The 17,616-nt window shown below is 49.1% G+C and overlaps 1 protein-coding gene across 3 annotated transcripts in view; it reads left to right on the top strand.

Moving 5' to 3' along the window:
* Positions 1–17,369, top strand: part of GRAMD1C (GRAM domain containing 1C) — a 135,757-nt gene extending 118,388 nt beyond the window's left edge. For all 3 annotated transcript variants that reach the window (XM_073668631.1, XM_073668635.1, XM_073668637.1), the window contains 12 exons: positions 7,297–7,415; positions 7,829–7,952; positions 8,373–8,559; positions 8,863–9,003; positions 9,213–9,331; positions 10,522–10,664; positions 10,781–10,884; positions 11,457–11,633; positions 12,677–12,731; positions 16,225–16,335; positions 16,552–16,657; positions 16,764–17,369. In XM_073668631.1, coding sequence (XP_073524732.1) covers positions 7,297–7,415; positions 7,829–7,952; positions 8,373–8,559; positions 8,863–9,003; positions 9,213–9,331; positions 10,522–10,664; positions 10,781–10,884; positions 11,457–11,633; positions 12,677–12,731; positions 16,225–16,335; positions 16,552–16,657; positions 16,764–16,841 — 1,464 coding nt within the window. In that variant the 3' untranslated portion in view covers positions 16,842–17,369. The remainder of the gene's footprint in view (positions 1–7,296; positions 7,416–7,828; positions 7,953–8,372; positions 8,560–8,862; positions 9,004–9,212; positions 9,332–10,521; positions 10,665–10,780; positions 10,885–11,456; positions 11,634–12,676; positions 12,732–16,224; positions 16,336–16,551; positions 16,658–16,763) is intronic.
* The last annotated feature ends 247 nt before the right edge of the window (positions 17,370–17,616 follow it).

Genomic DNA, 17,616 nt, shown 5'->3' with positions numbered 1-17,616 from the left:
TGTACATAGGGGCAGTATTATAGCAGTTATATTCTTGTACATAGGGGGCAGTATTATAGTAGTTATATTCTTGTACATAGGGGGCAGCATTATAGTAGTTATATTCTTGTACATAGGAGCAGTATTATAGCAGTTATATTCTTGTACATAGGAGCAGTATTATAGGAGTTATATTATTGTACATAGGGGCAGTATTATAGTAGTTATATTCTTGTACATAGGGGCAGTATTATAGCAGTTATATTCTTGTACATAGGGGGCAGTATTATAGTAGTTATATTCTTGTACATAGGGGGCAGCATTATAGTAGTTATATTCTTGTACATAGGGAGCAGTATTATAGTAGTTATATTCTTGTACATAGGAGCAGTATTATAGTAGTTATATTCTTGTACATAGGGGGCAGCATTATAGTAGTTATATTCTTGTACATAGGAGCAGTATTATAGTAGTTATATTCTTGTACATAGGGGCAGTATTATAGTAGATATATTCTTGTACATAGGGGGCAGTATTATAGTAGTTATATTCTTGTACATCGGGGCAGTAATATAGTAGTTATATTCTTGTACATAGGAGCAGTATTATAGTAGTTATATTCTTGTACATAGGAGCAGTATTATAGTAGTTATATTCTTGTACATAGGAGCAGTATTATAGCAGTTATATTCTTGTACATAGGGGCAGTATTATAGCAGTTATATTCTTGTACATAGGGGGCAGTATTATAGTAGTTATATTCTTGTACATAGGGGGCAGCATTATAGTAGTTATATTCTTGTACATAGGAGCAGTATTATAGCAGTTATATTCTTGTACATAGGAGCAGTATTATAGGAGTTATATTATTGTACATAGGGGCAGTATTATAGTAGTTATATTCTTGTACATAGGGGCAGTATTATAGCAGTTATATTCTTGTACATAGGGGGCAGTATTATAGTAGTTATATTCTTGTACATAGGGGGCAGCATTATAGTAGTTATATTCTTGTACATAGGGGCAGTATTATAGTAGTTATTTTATTGTACATAGGGGCAGTATTATAGTAGTTATATTCTTGTACATAGGGGCAGTATTATAGCAGTTATATTCTTGTACATAGGGGGCAGTATTATAGTAGTTATATTCTTGTACATAGGGGGCAGCATTATAGTAGTTATATTCTTGTACATAGGGGCAGTATTATAGTAGTTATATTCTTGTACATAGGGGCAGTATTATAGTAGCTATATTCTTGTACATAGGAGCAGTATTATAGTAGTTATATTCTTGTACATAGGGGGCAGTATTATAGTAGTTATATTCTTGTACATAGGGGCAGTATTATAGTAGTTATATTCTTGTACATAGGAGCAGTATTATAGTAGTTATATTCTTGTACATAGGGGGCAGTATTATAGTAGTTATATTCTTGTACATAGGAGCAGTATTATAGTAGTTATATTCTTGGACATAGGGGGCAGTATTATAGTAGTTATATTATTGTACATAGGAGCAGTATTATAGTAGTTATATTCTTGTACATAGGGGCAGTATTATAGTAGTTATATTCTTGTACATAGGGGCAGTATTATAGTAGTTATATTCTTGTACATAGGGGGCAGTATTATAGTAGTTATATTCTTGTACATAGGGAGCAGTATTATAGTAGTTATATGCTTGTACATAGGGGGCAGTATTATAGTAGTTATATTCTTGTACATAGGGGGCAGTATTATAGTAGTTATATTCTTGTACATAGGAGCAGTATTATAGTAGTTATATTCTTGTATATAGGAGCAGTATTATAGTAGTTATATTCTTGTACATAGGAGCAGTATTATAGTAGTTATATTCTTGTACATAGGGGCAGTATTATAGTAGTTATATTCTTGTACATAGGAGGCAGTATTATAGTAGTTATAGTTGTACATAGGAGCAGTATTATAGTAGTTATATTCTTGTACATAGGGGGCAGTATTATAGTAGTTATATTCTTGTACATGGGGGCAGCATTATAGTAGTTATATTCTTGTACATAGGGGCAGTATTATAGTAGTTATATTATTGTACATAGGGGCAGTATTATAGTAGTTATATTCTTGTACATAGGGGCAGTATTATAGCAGTTATATTCTTGTACATAGGGGGCAGTATTATAGTAGTTATATTCTTGTACATGGGGGGCAGCATTATAGTAGTTATATTCTTGTACATAGGGGCAGTATTATAGTAGCTATATTCTTGTACATAGGAGCAGTATTATAGTAGTTATATTCTTGTACATAGGGGGCAGTATTATAGTAGTTATATTCTTGTACATAGGAGCAGTATTATAGTAGTTATATTCTTGCACACAGGGGGCAGTATTATAGTAGTTATAGTTGTACATAGCGTATAGAGACGTAGTAATAAAACATGAAGCATCACAAATATTCTGGTGTATGAGATATATAGATGATAGATAGATGAATTCTATAACCTTGCTTTGCTGCTGTTGGTGGTGTACAGAGTGCGCTGCCCCTTTAAGCCTCCTCACCTGTGCATGCGGTGGTGTGGGCGTGCTCTGGGAGCACACTGTCAGGTTTGGATGGTGCTGCCCTCTTGTATCCTGTGTACTAGGAAGTGAAATGATAACAGAAGGTTCAGCAGCCAAACACTGAGAGATCGGGGTCAGGATCCGGGTGAGGATTTCACCTGGGCGCCCGGCTGACCTTCCGGCTGTGCAGAGCAGGTGAGTGGATCTGTAGGGATCCTGTCTAGGAGACTGTACCGAGGACTGCCCTGCAGCTTCGCTGTGCCGCTGTCTGTGCTGTGCACCTGAAGTCATGTGCGGCGTTCACACCCCACCAGGTGACACCTCCGGTCCGTGCAGGTGTGCGGCACTCGGCCGGGTATCAGCAGACACAGGAGCTAATCGCCCGTGCTGCCGCTCGCTGAATGTTCTTGTGCTCAGAATCAGGTTGTATAGATAACAGATATACAGTAGATATACAGAACCTTCTCTTTATTACATTCATATCTATTGTATGTGGCGTGAGTGAGATAAGTCACTGCTGCTACCTGGTCCGCAGCCTCAGATTGGAGAGCGCCCCCTCCCATCCAGTCAGTGCGGCTGCAGAGCTTACTCTCTATTATGGGTCGGATCCGCTGTCAGGTGTGGATTAGTAGCAAATACGACGGTCAGGAGACGATTACTGATAATTTAGGCGACAGGACGCACCCAGAAAAGGCAAATGAGTTCAGTGTCCCTCAAGGGAAGTCTACAGCTTTCTCATATACTTATAATTACCGACTCTTCGAGATCTTCGCTTGCTGTCAGTGAACAGAACCTTCAGTGAAACCCTGATCGGAGCTAATCTGCGACTTCACAGCTCAGAGTTTGTTACCGTTTTTCGCGATCCAGACAATTCTGTGTGAAGTGAACCCAGCACTAACTTTCTGCTGAAGCTTTGATCCGAGCTTTGTTACAATGTATCAGTCTGGAGGAACATGGGATTGTATTGACTTGATTCAACTGTAACAAACTTTCAGCTGTGAGTAGTGTTAGTTTTGGCTCATATGGCAATGCTAAAGCTCTGCCCCCCACTCACCAGCCCCTCGCACCACCTCCGCACCATCTGGACATACCTTTTCCTATGGTTGTGTGTTTTTATTGTACATATGAAGGTTCACATTGACCGACAACATGCAGAGATATCGAAAGTGATGAGCAATTAAAATTCAAAGTCTGTTATGAAGTTGCCGAACTTTTTAAAAACTTTTTTTCCCATGAGACCCCTATAAACTGTGATCAGGACCACCCTGCTCCTGTACGACTCTCCGCACTTCTCTAAGTCGTTCTGTCCTGATGTGGGGGTCTTCAGGTTTTTTCGGTGTTTCTCTGTTTTTTTTGCCCCCTCTCTTTTCCAACGCTCTTTGTCTTCTGATGTTCTGGAGGAGGTGAACCTTCAGTCTGGGCCCTCGGTGGCTTTGCTCCTGCGTGTCGTTCCCAGTATCACAACGTCCTTGTTCCTCCTGGTTTACAAACATTTGCCAAATAATGGAAACGTTGTACAAGCGAATGTCGCCTATCTGGGATTCTGGAGCCGGCAAGTGGAGGTCCGGACATTGTGGGGCCGTGCACAAGTCTGCAGTCGTCTGAATCTCTTCGGCTGCAGCTCTTTCCATGTGTGCACGGCCGTGATCGGAGTCTCCAGCTCCGCTGCGTTGTGTGCTGGAGGCTGCGGTCGTCGGAGGCTCGCGTTGTCTCTTTCCTCTTCTTGTTCTGACCGGCTGCTGTGTATAAGCACAAGCTCGGCACATGGTGAACGCGTCCCCTTCTCTGTCCTGTGGCCCCTGAGATGTAAATCCACTGCCGGTTCCAGGTGTTTAGCGGCAGTTTTGCATAGTTGTCTCCAGTGAAGTGAAGGTTACATTGTCGCTTTGTTTCTAAATATTCCAGACCACATTCCACCGATACCATCACAGACCTGTATACCGTACTGCTTATCCACCGCCGGTGCGGCCACGTCATCACGACTGATAATAACATACTCACCTGTGTTACAGGGTGTACAATATGTTTCATTTAAATATAAATAGTCTCTCCCTTGGCTGCAAATTGAGTTAAAAAAAAAAAAAAAAAAAAAAGTGCATTACTCACACTTCCCAGGTCCAGGGCTGGGCTCTGCCTGTGCCTATTGTCGCCTGTGCTGACGTCACCTTAGCCAATCGGTAAGGTCACTGACTTCCTGAGTAGATGGCATGAGCCGCTCAGCTCTCCGACACTGCGAGCTATGGTGGAGGCTCCGTGCTGGACCTGAGATAGGCGAGTAAAGCACAGTTTATAAAATAGCAAAAAATGAATGTAGCTGGAGCCGTTCATCCCCAGGATTAATAGTTATCACGTTCTGGTATATTATAATGATTATTTGTCCTCCAGTAATTATGTAGCTGAAGGATGGATTAGGGAGGATGTCACATCCCGGAGGAGAGATTTAAAGGGGAAGTACAGGCACGAGCATCGGGGAGAAAGTTGACAGAAGATCTGATTGGTGGAGCCCAAGATATCGAAGGACCTCTGAATTCTTGAAGATGGCGCCCTCATGTGGATGATGTAGATGAGGTGGTGGATATTCCACCCATATGAACAAGGGACCAGTATGGTTTTAGGATTTAGTAGTATTCACCATTTGCACTGTGGTGGGCTCTGTTTAGGCTTTAAAGGGGTTCTCTGATATGGACAGTTACTCTGAGAACAAGCTGATTCCAAAGTGTCGGCCTGCAGGGATCAGCCACAAATGGCTGTAGTCTGACACTGGCAGCAATGTGATCAGTTTCCATGCAGCGCCCCCACAGGAGAAATGAAGCATTACACAGTGCCCATTCACATGACTTCTTTGTTGCCCCGGTCTGTACCGCCACATCGTGCTCAGCCTCCTCCCCCAGCTCCCGTGTGTTATAGAGCCACATAATGCCCCCCGTCACCTCCCCGACCGTGATCTCCTGGAATATCCCTGACGTATGAGGATGATGCCGCTGTCTGGAATGTGACGGGATATTCCTGGTATAATAATCACACGTCCCGGGAAACGCCGCTATATGGTTATTATCAGGGAGGAACCGGCTCTGCTTGTTATCAGACGCTCCGGACAGGAGGATTCAGCTGCAGCATTCATATCCCTCCTTCCCGGGCAGCCTCCCTGTCACCCCTCCAGCCTAGCCTTCCCGGGCAGCCTCCCTGTCACCCTCCAGCCTAGCCTTCCCGGGCGGCCTCTCGGTCACCCTCCAGCCTAGCCTGCTGGTCACCCTCCAGCCTAGCCTTCCCGGGCGGCCTCCCGGTCACCCTCCAGCCTAGCCTTCCCGGGCAGCCTCCCTGTCACCCTCCAGCCTAGCCTCCTGGTCACCCTCCAGCCTAGCCTTCCCGGGCGGCCTCCCTGTCACCCTCCAGCCTAGCCTTCCCGGGCGGCCTCCCGGTCACCCTCCAGCCTAGCCTTCCCGGGCAGCCTCCCTGTCACCCTCCAGCCTAGCCTTCCCGGGCAGCCTCCCTGTCACCCTCCAGCCTAGCCTTCCCGGGCAGCCTCCCTGTCACCCTCCAGCCTAGCCTTCCCGGGCAGCCTCCCTGTCACCCTCCAGCCTAGCCTTCCCGGGCGGCCTCCCTGTCACCCTCCAGCCTAGCCTTCCCGGGCGGCCTCCCTGTCACCCTCCAGCCTAGCCTTCCCGGGCGGCCTCCCTGTCACCCTCCAGCCTAGCCTTCCCGGGCGGCCTCCCTGTCACCCTCCAGCCTAGCCTTCCCGGGCGGCCTCCCTGTCACCCTCCAGCCTAGCCTTCCCGGGCGGCCTCCCTGTCACCCTCCAGCCTAGCCTACCCGGGTGGCCTCCCTGTCACCCTCCAGCCTAGCCTACCCGGGTGGCCTCCCTGTCACCCTCCAGCCTAGCCTTCCCGGGCGGCCTCCCTGTCACCCTCCAGCCTAGCCTTCCCGGGCGGCCTCCCTGTCACCCTCCAGCCTAGCCTTCCCGGGCGGCCTCCCTGTCACCCTCCAGCCTAGCCTTCCCGGGCGGCCTCCCTGTCACCCTCCAGCCTAGCCTACCCGGGCGGCCTCCCTGTCACCGTCCAGCCTAGCCTACCCGGGCGGCCTCCCTGTCACCGTCCAGCCTAGCCTACCCGGGCGGCCTCCCTGTCACCGTCCAGCCTAGCCTACCCGGGCGGCCTCCCTGTCACCGTCCAGCCTAGCCTACCCGGGCGGCCTCCCTGTCACCGTCCAGCCTAGCCTACCCGGGCGGCCTCCCTGTCACCGTCCAGCCTAGCCTACCCGGGCGGCCTCCCTGTCACCGTCCAGCCTAGCCTTCCCGGGCGGCCTCCCTGTCACCGTCCAGCCTAGCCTTCCCGGGCGGCCTCCCTGTCACCCTCCAGCCTAGCCTTCCCGGGCGGCCTCCCTGTCACCCTCCAGCCTAGCCTTCCCGGGCGGCCTCCCTGTCACCCTCCAGCCTAGCCTTCCCGGGCGGCCTCCCTGTCACCCTCCAGCCTAGCCTTCCCGGGCGGCCTCCCGGTCACCCTCCAGCCTAGCCTTCCCGGGCGGCCTCCCTCTCACCCTCCAGCCTAGCCTTCCCGGGCGGCCTCCCTCTCACCCTCCAGCCTAGCCTTCCCGGGCGGCCTCCCTGTCACCCTGCAGCCTAGCCTTGGATGTCTGTTCATTATGATGGTGCAAAAGGGAAAATGTGAGGGGTCTGTTCTGTCTGAGTTGTTGTCGATAGGCCCTGATCTGGGCTGGGGTGGTCCGGAGGGCCCCTGTGGTGTGAGCCCAGTATCAGTCAGCCACTTTTGTTGTCACAGGCTCTCACCAAGAAGGAGTTCTGGCAGCTGGTGCAGCAGAGTTATGGGACTGAACTGGGCCTGAATAATGAGGAGATGGATTACCTAACTGTCCCGCCAGAGGACACCGCACCGGCCAGGTAAGAGGGCGCCCCGCCAACAAGCTTTGCCTTATGTCTGTTTTTACATGCCTCTAGATTATAAACTCTGGTGGTTCAAAGATAATGAAGGAGAACACACTCAAATCCTAAGGCTGCATTACTGAAAGATTCACTTTTCACAATATTTAAATGTAAAATCATGTGACCTTTTGATCCCCGCCCCTGCTTGAGATAAGCTCCCCCTTTTTATGGTCCTTATCACTAATCTTGGGCCTGTGAGGAGGTAATGGACGTCTCTGGATCCGTGGTGAGGTGACGTAGGCTGCTCTCCAGGGCTGGGAGGGTGCCGCACACAGGTGTAATTAAGGGCACATCTGTAATTATCAGTAATTAGACCAGGAATGAATGTCATATCATCCGCCTGTCTGCATCGCTCCTCCTCTGTACTGTAGGACTCCATTGAAGCCGGCCGCCGAAGACTTCGGAGAGAAGATTGAGAAGACCTCCAAGAGCGGATCTCTCACCAGAGATGTCGTATCCCAGACCGAGACTGATTCACTGAACCTACTGCAGATGGTGAGACACCTGTGGGTAGCGGGCAGGGAGTGCCATCCTGGGCACATGGCCATGTTTCTGAGCACGGAGCTTCAGTACTGAGGGTTGGATTGCCTGTACTTCAGGGAGGATTGCAGAGCTCCAGTGGGGATATGATTGGCTTTATGGGATGCTGAGGGTAGTGCTATTAGAAATGGAGTTTAGTTGTTAGACACGGTGGTGCCACATGGGGGGGGGGGTGACCCGCACGGTGGTGCCACATGGGGGAGGGGGATGGCCAGCACGGTGGTGCCACATGGGAGAGGGGGATGGCCAGCACGGTGGTGCCGCATGGGAGAGGGGGATGGCCAGCACGGTGGTGCCACATGGGGGGGATGGATGGATGGATGATTATTAGTCTGTAGGACTCCCCACTATTGATTGACCCTCTGATTATTTTAGATAACAGGCCAGACCCCGTCCGAAGAGGGTCAGGGGGAGAAGGCGGTTGGGAGAAGCCCCCTCCTGAGCTCAACCAGGAAGAGCAGCCTCCGGACGCACATCGGGACGCCCACCCTGGCCCTGGACCTCAATGGAAATGAAAACCAGCAGGCGGAAAGGACTACCGGCTCTGACTCCTCTGGGGAAGGTATGGGGCAGGGGGTGGCCGCTCTGGACAATCTGGTTCTTTTCCTAGAGGGTTACTTTTAGGGTAGGTCCCACCTGAATAATGTTCCTGTGCTGTGGACCCTTCCAAGAGATAAGAGAGGACTGTGTGATGTATGGGGCTACTGATCCCTGGTCCTCCAGATTCAGCAGGAAGAAGGGGCTGTAACACTGGATTCTCCCACACCCTTGTGATTGTGGTTGGTACTGCCCATGTGCCTTATCATAGAAAAGGTTGGCAGTGCCCTTAAATACGACTCCTGATTAACTCTTTGTCCTCCTCCAGATGAGCGTCTTCAAGAGGAGCAGGTGGAGGGCAGATTATACATCAACCGCGTCTTCAACATCAGCGCAGAGCGAATGTTCCAGCTTCTCTTCACACCGTCGCGCTTCATGCAGAAGTTCTACTCTTCCCGGAAGGTGTTTGGTGAGTTCAGATGACGGCACCAGACCTCAGTGAGGCCCCTCGGCTGGTCAGTGAGGCCCCTCGGCTGGTCAGTGAGGCCCCTCGGCTGGTCAGTGACCGTCCATATCAATGTCCACACCTAGCGAGCAGTCAGGCAGGACGTAGATGTTGATGAAGATGGTGATTTCCTTACTTCGCCGTGTAATTTCGTATCCATCTCTGTCATTCAGATCTGGAGTCGACCCCCTGGCAGCACGACGGCAGCGGCAATCAGACGAGGACACAGACCTACACCATCACCATCAATAACCCGCTGATCGGAAAGTTCACGTCAGCTACAGACAAACAGGTAACGGTGGATATTACTCCGTCCTGATGAGCAACAATGCGGTGTTGTGCTGGACATCTCTCCGGGCCAGCGCCATCTGGAGCTGTGTCACTTATGGCCTTCAAGACGCCGGCGTCCCAGCACAGGAGATGCAATAAGATCACTGCATTTTGCCCCTTGTGCCGGCCGAGGGGAGGAGGACTAGGTTGCTCCTGATTTTTCTTCTGCAGGGTGGCATACAGGGGGCAGTATTTCTTGGCCGGGGGTCACCATGCTTCCCTGCCCCTGTCGCTGACAATCCAAGCAGCACTGCTGCTTTATATCATTCACTGACAGCAAGCCGAGATCTGGAACATCAAGTATATTAAAAACTTAATGTAGCGATAGAGACCCTTTAAGACACAGCCGGGGGTACGGATGGGGAGCGGTACAGAGGCAGATAAATCTCCTGATGGCCGTCTCTGGGTAATAACATAATAATAGTCCATTATACCGCACATTACACCCTGCAGAGCACAGTGGATCGATATAACCTGCTCCGCACTCAGCACATTAGTCACGGTGGGGAATGGAGGCCGGCGCCGCTGTGCTGCAGGAACAACCCGGGACCTTATAACATCCACCGGCGGTCCGGCTACTCTACAGGGTCCTAAATGCCCCCTCCATCAGCAGAGGGAGATGCCCGGGCGATGTTTGCGTATGTCAGGTCTGCAGCTGCCATCCGCTCCTTCCATCATGCTATATGTAGGTTCACGTCACTAATCCCTTGGGGCAAAAAATGCAGCACAGAGTATTTCAGGAAATGAGTGCACTGCTCCTGAGGGAGGTCACAGATTAAGAGTTGCACAGTAGTAAAGTACTCACAGCAGCACAGAGTATTTCAGGAGATGAGCTTGTCTTGCAGGAGGGCACAGAATGAGCGCTATATGGTGAAAGGAGCAAAGTACTCAGCAGCACAAAGTATTTCAGGAGAGGAATGCACTGATCTTGTGGGAGGTCACAGACTGGGAGATAAATTAAGGAAGGAGCAGTGTACTCAGCAGCACAGAGTATTTTTTGGAGAGGAATGCACTGATCTTGCGGGTAGATTGTGTGCAGCAGCACAAAGTATTTCAGGAGCGGGTGCGCTGATTTTGTGGGAGGTCACAGTGTGACAGGGGAAGGAGCAGGGTAACGTTATTGTGCGGACTATGACGTTTTACCCATTTCAGACCCTGTATAAGGAGAGTCAGGAGGGCCAGTACTACTCTGTGGAGACGGAGGTGTTCACACACGACGTCCCGTACCACGACTACTTCTACACTGTGAACAAGTACTGCATCTCCCGAGCCTCCAAGCACAAGTGCAGACTGCGGTAAGCACCAGGGGCCCATGAATACTAATCCGCAGAGCTGTGCCCGTGTGGTGGCTCCTCGGGGGCGGGTACCTGAGATGATTGGCCTGCTCTGATTGGTTCTGATGTGTCTCCAGGGTGTGCACAGATGTGAAGTACAAGAAGCAGCCGTGGGGTCTCGTCAAGACCTTCATCGAGAGGAACTCATGGGGCGGCCTGGAGGATTACTTCAAACAGTTAGGTGAGACCACAGATAACAGAAATCTGCAGTCCTATGTAACACCACAGAGCACCGATATCTGCAATCCTATGTAACACCACAGATAACAGTGCAGAGGACAGATATCTGCAGTCCTATATAACACCACAGATAACACACGGTGCAGAGCACTGATCTCTGCAGTCCTGTGTAACACCACAGATAACACACGGTGCAGAGCACTGATCTCTGCAGTCCTGTGTAACACCACAGATAACACACGGTGCAGAGCACTGATCTCTGCAGTCCTATATAACACCACAGATAACACACGGTGCAGAGCACTGATCTCTGCAGTCCTGTGTAACACCACAGATAACACACGGTGCAGAGCACTGATATCTGCAGTCCTATGTAACGCCACAGATAACACACGGTGCTGAGCACTGATCTCTGCAGTCCTGTGTAACGCCACAGAGCACACACAGTGCATAGCACACATTTCTGCACTCCTATGTAAGACCAAAGATCAAACACAATGCGGAGCCCAGATAATGTTCTGCAGTCCTATGTAACACCCCAGATATAACCGTCTCTGTATATACTTTCTGCAGAGTTGGATTTGGTGGAGGAGGAAACTTCGGGCTCCACGCTGCAGGAAGGCACCAAATCCACCAGTATTAGAAGAAGGAGATGGACGCACAGCCGCAGCCCCGCAGATCACATGACCAAACATGGCCCCCAGCTGGATTCTGGGGGCATGAGATTTGGTGCGGAGCCGGTGCACACAGGTGACATCTGCAGCTCGGGCCCCAGAGTTATTATCACTTATTATGTTTTCGTTTTCTATGAACAGACATTTCCCAGATGTAGCAGAGCTGAATGTGTGATTGAATGCTGATGCGGGGTATGGATGATGGGGGTTGGTGTCCTGCAGTCCTATGAGGGGCACATCACTGGGGATACTGGAGTTGTGCTGAATGACAGACGTGTCTACTACATGTGTGTACACGATGGACTCTGCAGAGGATGATGGCCCCCTGGATTTACTAGTGGGTCACAGGGGAAGCACACGGGCAGTCCGGCACTGTATATACCACATGGATGATTGGACTGTATATACCATTAGTGTAGGTCAGGGTGAGCGCTGTATATACCCTGAGGTTGGTGGGGTCGGGCGCTGTATACACCCTGAGGTTGGTGGGGTCGGGCGCTTTATACACCCTGAGGTTGGTGGGGTCGGGCGCTGTATATACCACATGGATGATTGGACTGTGTATACCATTAGTGTAGGTCAGGGTGAGCGCTGTATATACCCTGAGGTTGGAGGGGTCGGGCACTTTATACACCCTGAGGTTGGTGGGGTCGGGCGCTTTATACACCCTGAGGTTGGTGGGGTCGGGCGCTGTATATACCACATGGATGATTGGACTGTGTATACCATTAGTGTAGGTCAGGGTGAGCGCTGTATATACCCTGAGGTTGGAGGGGTCGGGCACTTTATACACCCTGAGGTTGGTGGGGTCGGGCGCTTTATACACCCTGAGGTTGGTGGGGTCGGGCGCTGTATATACCACATGGATGATTGGACTGTATATACCATTAGTGTAGGTCAGGGTGAGCGCTGTATATACCCTGAGGTTGGAGGGGTCGGGTGCTGTATACAACCTGAGGTTGGTGGGGTCAGGCGCTGTATATACCCTGAGGTTGGTGGGGTTGGGTGCTGTACATATATACCCGGATCCCGCGTAGTGACTGACGCCCGGCGGCTCTGTACCCCGGTTGGCACCTGACACATAAATTAGTAAAACCTTCATTTTTTCTTCTCCTGTAGTAAGAAGAGACGTCGGCCGGAGGAACTCAATCATCATCATCGTGATGAGCATATTGTGAGTACCAGGTCATATAACGTGTGGTGCAGTGGGGGGCTCGTATACCCGTGTGTACCCTCTGTGCCCATGCTGGGGTACGATGCCATATTGGGGTCCACGAGACAGGTTACCATAATACACATACAAAGTACAAAGAAAGCAACATCATAGAGAAACAGCCTAGTAATATCACGGGTAAGAAACTTTAGTCAAAAATCTGAAAACAGACGTGAATTAGAGTCCTGTAGCTTATAGGGCGAACACCCCTGCAGTATGGGCCCATATAGGTAATGGGGACAGCAAAATCCAAAGACAAATTACCTGCAAAATGTATGCCCCGGCCTCGCCTAAATGTGCAGGAATAACCCTCTAATGCATAAAACATCTAAGTGAGAGCACATGAAAGAAGAAAGGCATGGATCAATACAAGAAGTACAAATGCATAGCAGCCGGGGGTAAGGGGTCACAGTTGGGGGGTAAGTCATAGAACGCTCAGGTCTGGAACGCTCAGAAATCCCACACGTATCACTGTTTACACCACTTCATCAGAGAAACTAATGCAAGATATATTGCAGATATGAAAAGGATGAACGCGTATGATCGATTAGGAAAGTGATTGAGCGCGCTCAGTAGAGATCTCTATGGTGGGATAAAATTGCAGTGATTGAGCGCGTTCAGTAGAGATCTATATGGTGGGATAGAATTGCAGTGATTGAGCGCGTTCAGTAGAGATCTATATGGTGGGATAGAATTGCAGTGATTGAGCGCGCTCAGTAGAGATCTATATAGTGGGATAGAATTGCAGTGATTGAGTGCGCTCAGTAGAGATCTCTATGGTGGGATAAAATTGCAGTGATTGAGCGCGCTCAGTAGAGATCTCTATGATGGGATAAAATTGCAGTGATTGAGCGCGCTCAGTAGAGATCTCTATGGTGGGATAAAATTGCAGTGATTGAGCACGCTCAGTAGAGATCTCTATGGTGGGATAGAATTGCAGTGATTAAGCGCGCTCAGTAGAGATCTCTATGGTGGGATAAAATTGCAGTGATTGAGCGCGCTCAGTAGAGATCTATATGGTGGGATAGAATTGCAGTGATTGAGCACGCTCAGTAGAGATCTCTATGGTGGGATAGAATTGCAGTGATTGAGCGCGCTCAGTAGAGATCTCTATGGTGGGATAGAATTGCAGTGATTGAGCGCGCTCAGTAGAGATCTCTATGGTGGGATAGAATTGCAGTGATTGAGCGCGCTCAGTAGAGATCTCTATGGTGGGATAGAATTGCAGTGATTGAGCACGCTCAGTAGAGATCTATATGGTGGGATAGAATTGCAGTGATTGAGCGCGCTCAGTAGAGATCTCTATGGTGGGATAGAATTGCAGTGATTGAGCGCGCTCAGTAGAGATCTCTATGGTGGGATAGAATTGCAGTGATTGAGCGCGCTCAGTAGAGATCTCTATGGTGGGATAAAATTGCAGTGATTGAGCGCGCTCAGTAGAGATCTCTATGGTGGGATAGAATTGCAGTGATTGAGCGCGCTCAGTAGAGAGCTCTATGGTGGGATAAAATTGCAGTGATTGAGCGCGCTCAGTAGAGATCTCTATGGTGGGATAGAATTGCAGTGATTGAGCGCGCTCAGTAGAGATCTCTATGGTGGGATAAAATTGCAGTGATTGTGCATTCTCAGTAGAGATCTCTATGGTGGGATAGAATTGCAGTGATTGAGCGCGCTCAGTAGAGATCTCTATGGTGGGATAAAATTGCAGTGATTGAGCGCGCTCAGTAGAGATCTCTATGGTGGGATAGAATTGCAGTGATTGAGCGCGCTCAGTAGAGATCTCTATGGTGGGATAAAATTGCAGTGATTGTGCATTCTCAGTAGAGATCTCTATGGTGGGATAAAATTGCAGTGATTGAGCGCGCTCAGTAGAGATCTCTATGGTGGGATAAACCAGGTCGTGTAGATCTTTGTCATCTCTACATTTGAATAATATTTAGTACAAGGTCTAATTATCTCCAGGCATGCTGGGATTTGTAGTTTTCTAAAATGCATTACCTAGCAATATATCTATAGGCCATACATGTCAAACTGTGGCCCGTGGGCCAAATCTGGCCTGCAGAGTGATTATATTTGGCCTGAGACACCAGAACCACCACCCCTATGTGGGGCCATTATACTGTATACTGGTTGGCCCGCGACTTTGTCCAAGTTTTTCATTTTGGCCCTCTGTGTGTCTGAGTCTGACATGCCTGCTATAGGGGAAGCAGAAGAACTGCAGCCAGGTCTGTGACCATCAGGCCTCCGCCGCAAGACGACAGCAGGGTCATTAATGATCGTACATCCCAGCAACTGCTCTGCGTTAATGGCACAGACTAATGACAATGTGGAGAACGGCACCGTGAGCCGAGGCGAGCGCCCGTCCTATCACCTGCACATCCGGAAATAAGGGAGATAACAAGCAGATAAGGGAGTATATATTATACAGTGCAAGTCCATAGGTTACACAATCACAGGAGCCGTATAATACAGGAGGTAACTCAGGATCAGTAATGTAATGTATGTACACAGTGACTGCACCAGCAGAATAGTGAGTGCAGCTCTGGAGTATAATACAGGAGGTAACTCAGGATCAGTAATGTAATGTATGTACACAGTTACTGCACCAGCAGAATAGTGAGTGCAGCTCTGGAGTATAATACAGGATGTAACTCAGGATCAGTAATGTAATGTAGGTACACAGTGACTGCACCAGCAGAATAGTGAGTGCAGCTCTGGAGTATAATACAGGATGTAACTCAGGATCAGTAATGTAATGTATGTACACAGTTACTGCACCAGCAGAATAGTGAGTGCAGCTCTGGAGTATAATACAGGATGTAACTCAGGATCAGTAATGTAATGTGTGTACACAGTGACTGCACCAGCAGAATAGTGAGTGCCGCTCTGGGGTATAATACAGGATGTAACTCAGGATCAGTAATGTAATGTAGGTACACAGTGACCGCACCAGCAGAATAGTGAGTGCAGCTCTGGAGTATAATACAGGATGTAACTCAGGATCAGTAATGTAATGTATGTACACAGTTACTGCACCAGCAGAATAGTGACTGCAGCTCTGGAGTATAATACAGGATGTAACTCAGGATCAGTAATGTAATGTATGTACACAGTGACTGCACCAGCAGAATAGTGAGTGCAGCTCTGGAGTATAATACAGGAGGTAACTCAGGATCAGTAATGTAATGTATGTAGACAGTGACTGCACCAGCAGAATAGTGAGTGCAGCTCTGGTGTATAATACAGGAGGTAACTCAGGATCAGTAATGTAATGTATGTACACAGTGACTGCACCAGCAGAATAGAGAGTGCAGCTCTGTAGTATAATACAGGAGGTAACTCAGGATTAGTATAGGATCAGTCATATAATCCTTTGTTGCAGGGTCCCGGCCTCACTGATTTCTCTGTGATTCCTGTCCCGCTTTCCACCCCTGTAACGTTTCTTCTTCCTCAGTCTGGTGCTGCTGGTTCTGCTAAACATCACTCTGTTCATCAAGTTGTCGAGGATCGAGCAGGCCGCCCAGTCCTTCTACCACGTCCACATCCAGCAGGAGCGGCCGAGCAAGTGAGTAGATGCCCCGCGTGACTTGTATGCAGAGTTGATCATCGCACAGGTGGCAGCGTGGCTCATGTGCGGGATCAGGAGAGATTTGGGGTCAGGGTGTGACCATCGCTGCACCCCATTATCTGGTTGGAGTGATGGATACCACCTCTGCTGTCAGTCTATAAGGCGCTGCTCCAGTCCCTCCATATTATGTCACCTTTGTGTCCTCTTCTCCAGGTTAAACCCTAGTGCGGCCATCCAGGGAGAAGACGCCCTGCGCAGGAAAGGGCCGGGAGTCGCACTGAAAGGCGTCCTGAAGGACTCCATCACTACACTGGAGCAGGTAACAGCAGCCATATTGGTGACATGTAGCGAGGGCTCGGGGGTCCGGCAGGGAGCTCTATCCCCTGCAGGTCAGCTAATCGCCACCATTTCACTTTCTTATTCAGCTGAAGAGCTCCCTCCTCATCCTCCAGAAAAGCTTCGACCTCATCAAGTCCAAGGAAGAAGAGGCTTCTGGGAGTTAGCAAGATGGAATATGGCCGCTTAAAGGGGCGCGGTGACTGCTGGATGGCCGTCATCCTCTTCCCCCAGCGAGGAGCGTCCTACGGTTTACAGCGCGGTTGCTTTCCATTCTCTGAAGCTGCTAGGTTTTTAGGATTCTCCAGGATTAGTAAAGATGGACGCTTTCTTGCAGAAGCGGCTCCACCTCTGTCCACAGAACTGCAATACCAGACACCACCTCAGAACAGGGGTGGCGCTGCTTCTGGAAGATTGCGGCCATATTTATCTAATCCTGGAGAACTTCTGTAAATTTATTTATAATGATGTTTGTTTTTTTTTTGTACAATTTGACGATTTCTCAGGTTTTAGTCTAAATCTTCCCAATATTCCCCATGGTGGAAGTGACCCGACCTGCGATGATAGGGGGCGCTCTCTGCCCACTCTCAGGGCTCATGGTTGTGCACGTTGTCTGTATACGACCTTTTTATGTGTGTAAATAGGATGTGTGACGTTTACTACGAGATTATTTAAATTAAAGGAAATGCTTTGTACGTCGCGTCTCAATCTGAGCGAACGATTACAACGGGATCCCGGGAAGATGAACCTCTCATCTTATGCGGTAACGGCAGGATAGTGAGTGCAGCTCTGGACCGGACCTTAGAATAACACATGATGAAGTCACTGAATAGTGAGTGCAGCTCTGGATGAGACCAGAAAATAACACGCAACCTGTAGATTCAGCATGTAAAATTAATATAGCAAAATGCACTCCCAGAGCTGCATTCCCAGTTCTACTGT

Source organism: Phyllobates terribilis, unplaced genomic scaffold (genome assembly GCF_046119375.1).
Source record: "Phyllobates terribilis strain yellow unplaced genomic scaffold, ASM4611937v1 Scaffold_2__4_contigs__length_985480577, whole genome shotgun sequence".
NCBI lineage: Eukaryota > Metazoa > Chordata > Amphibia > Anura > Dendrobatidae > Phyllobates > Phyllobates terribilis.
The sequence above is the reverse complement of the archived record's forward strand: the minus strand, read 5'-3'. Positions and strand labels throughout refer to the sequence as shown.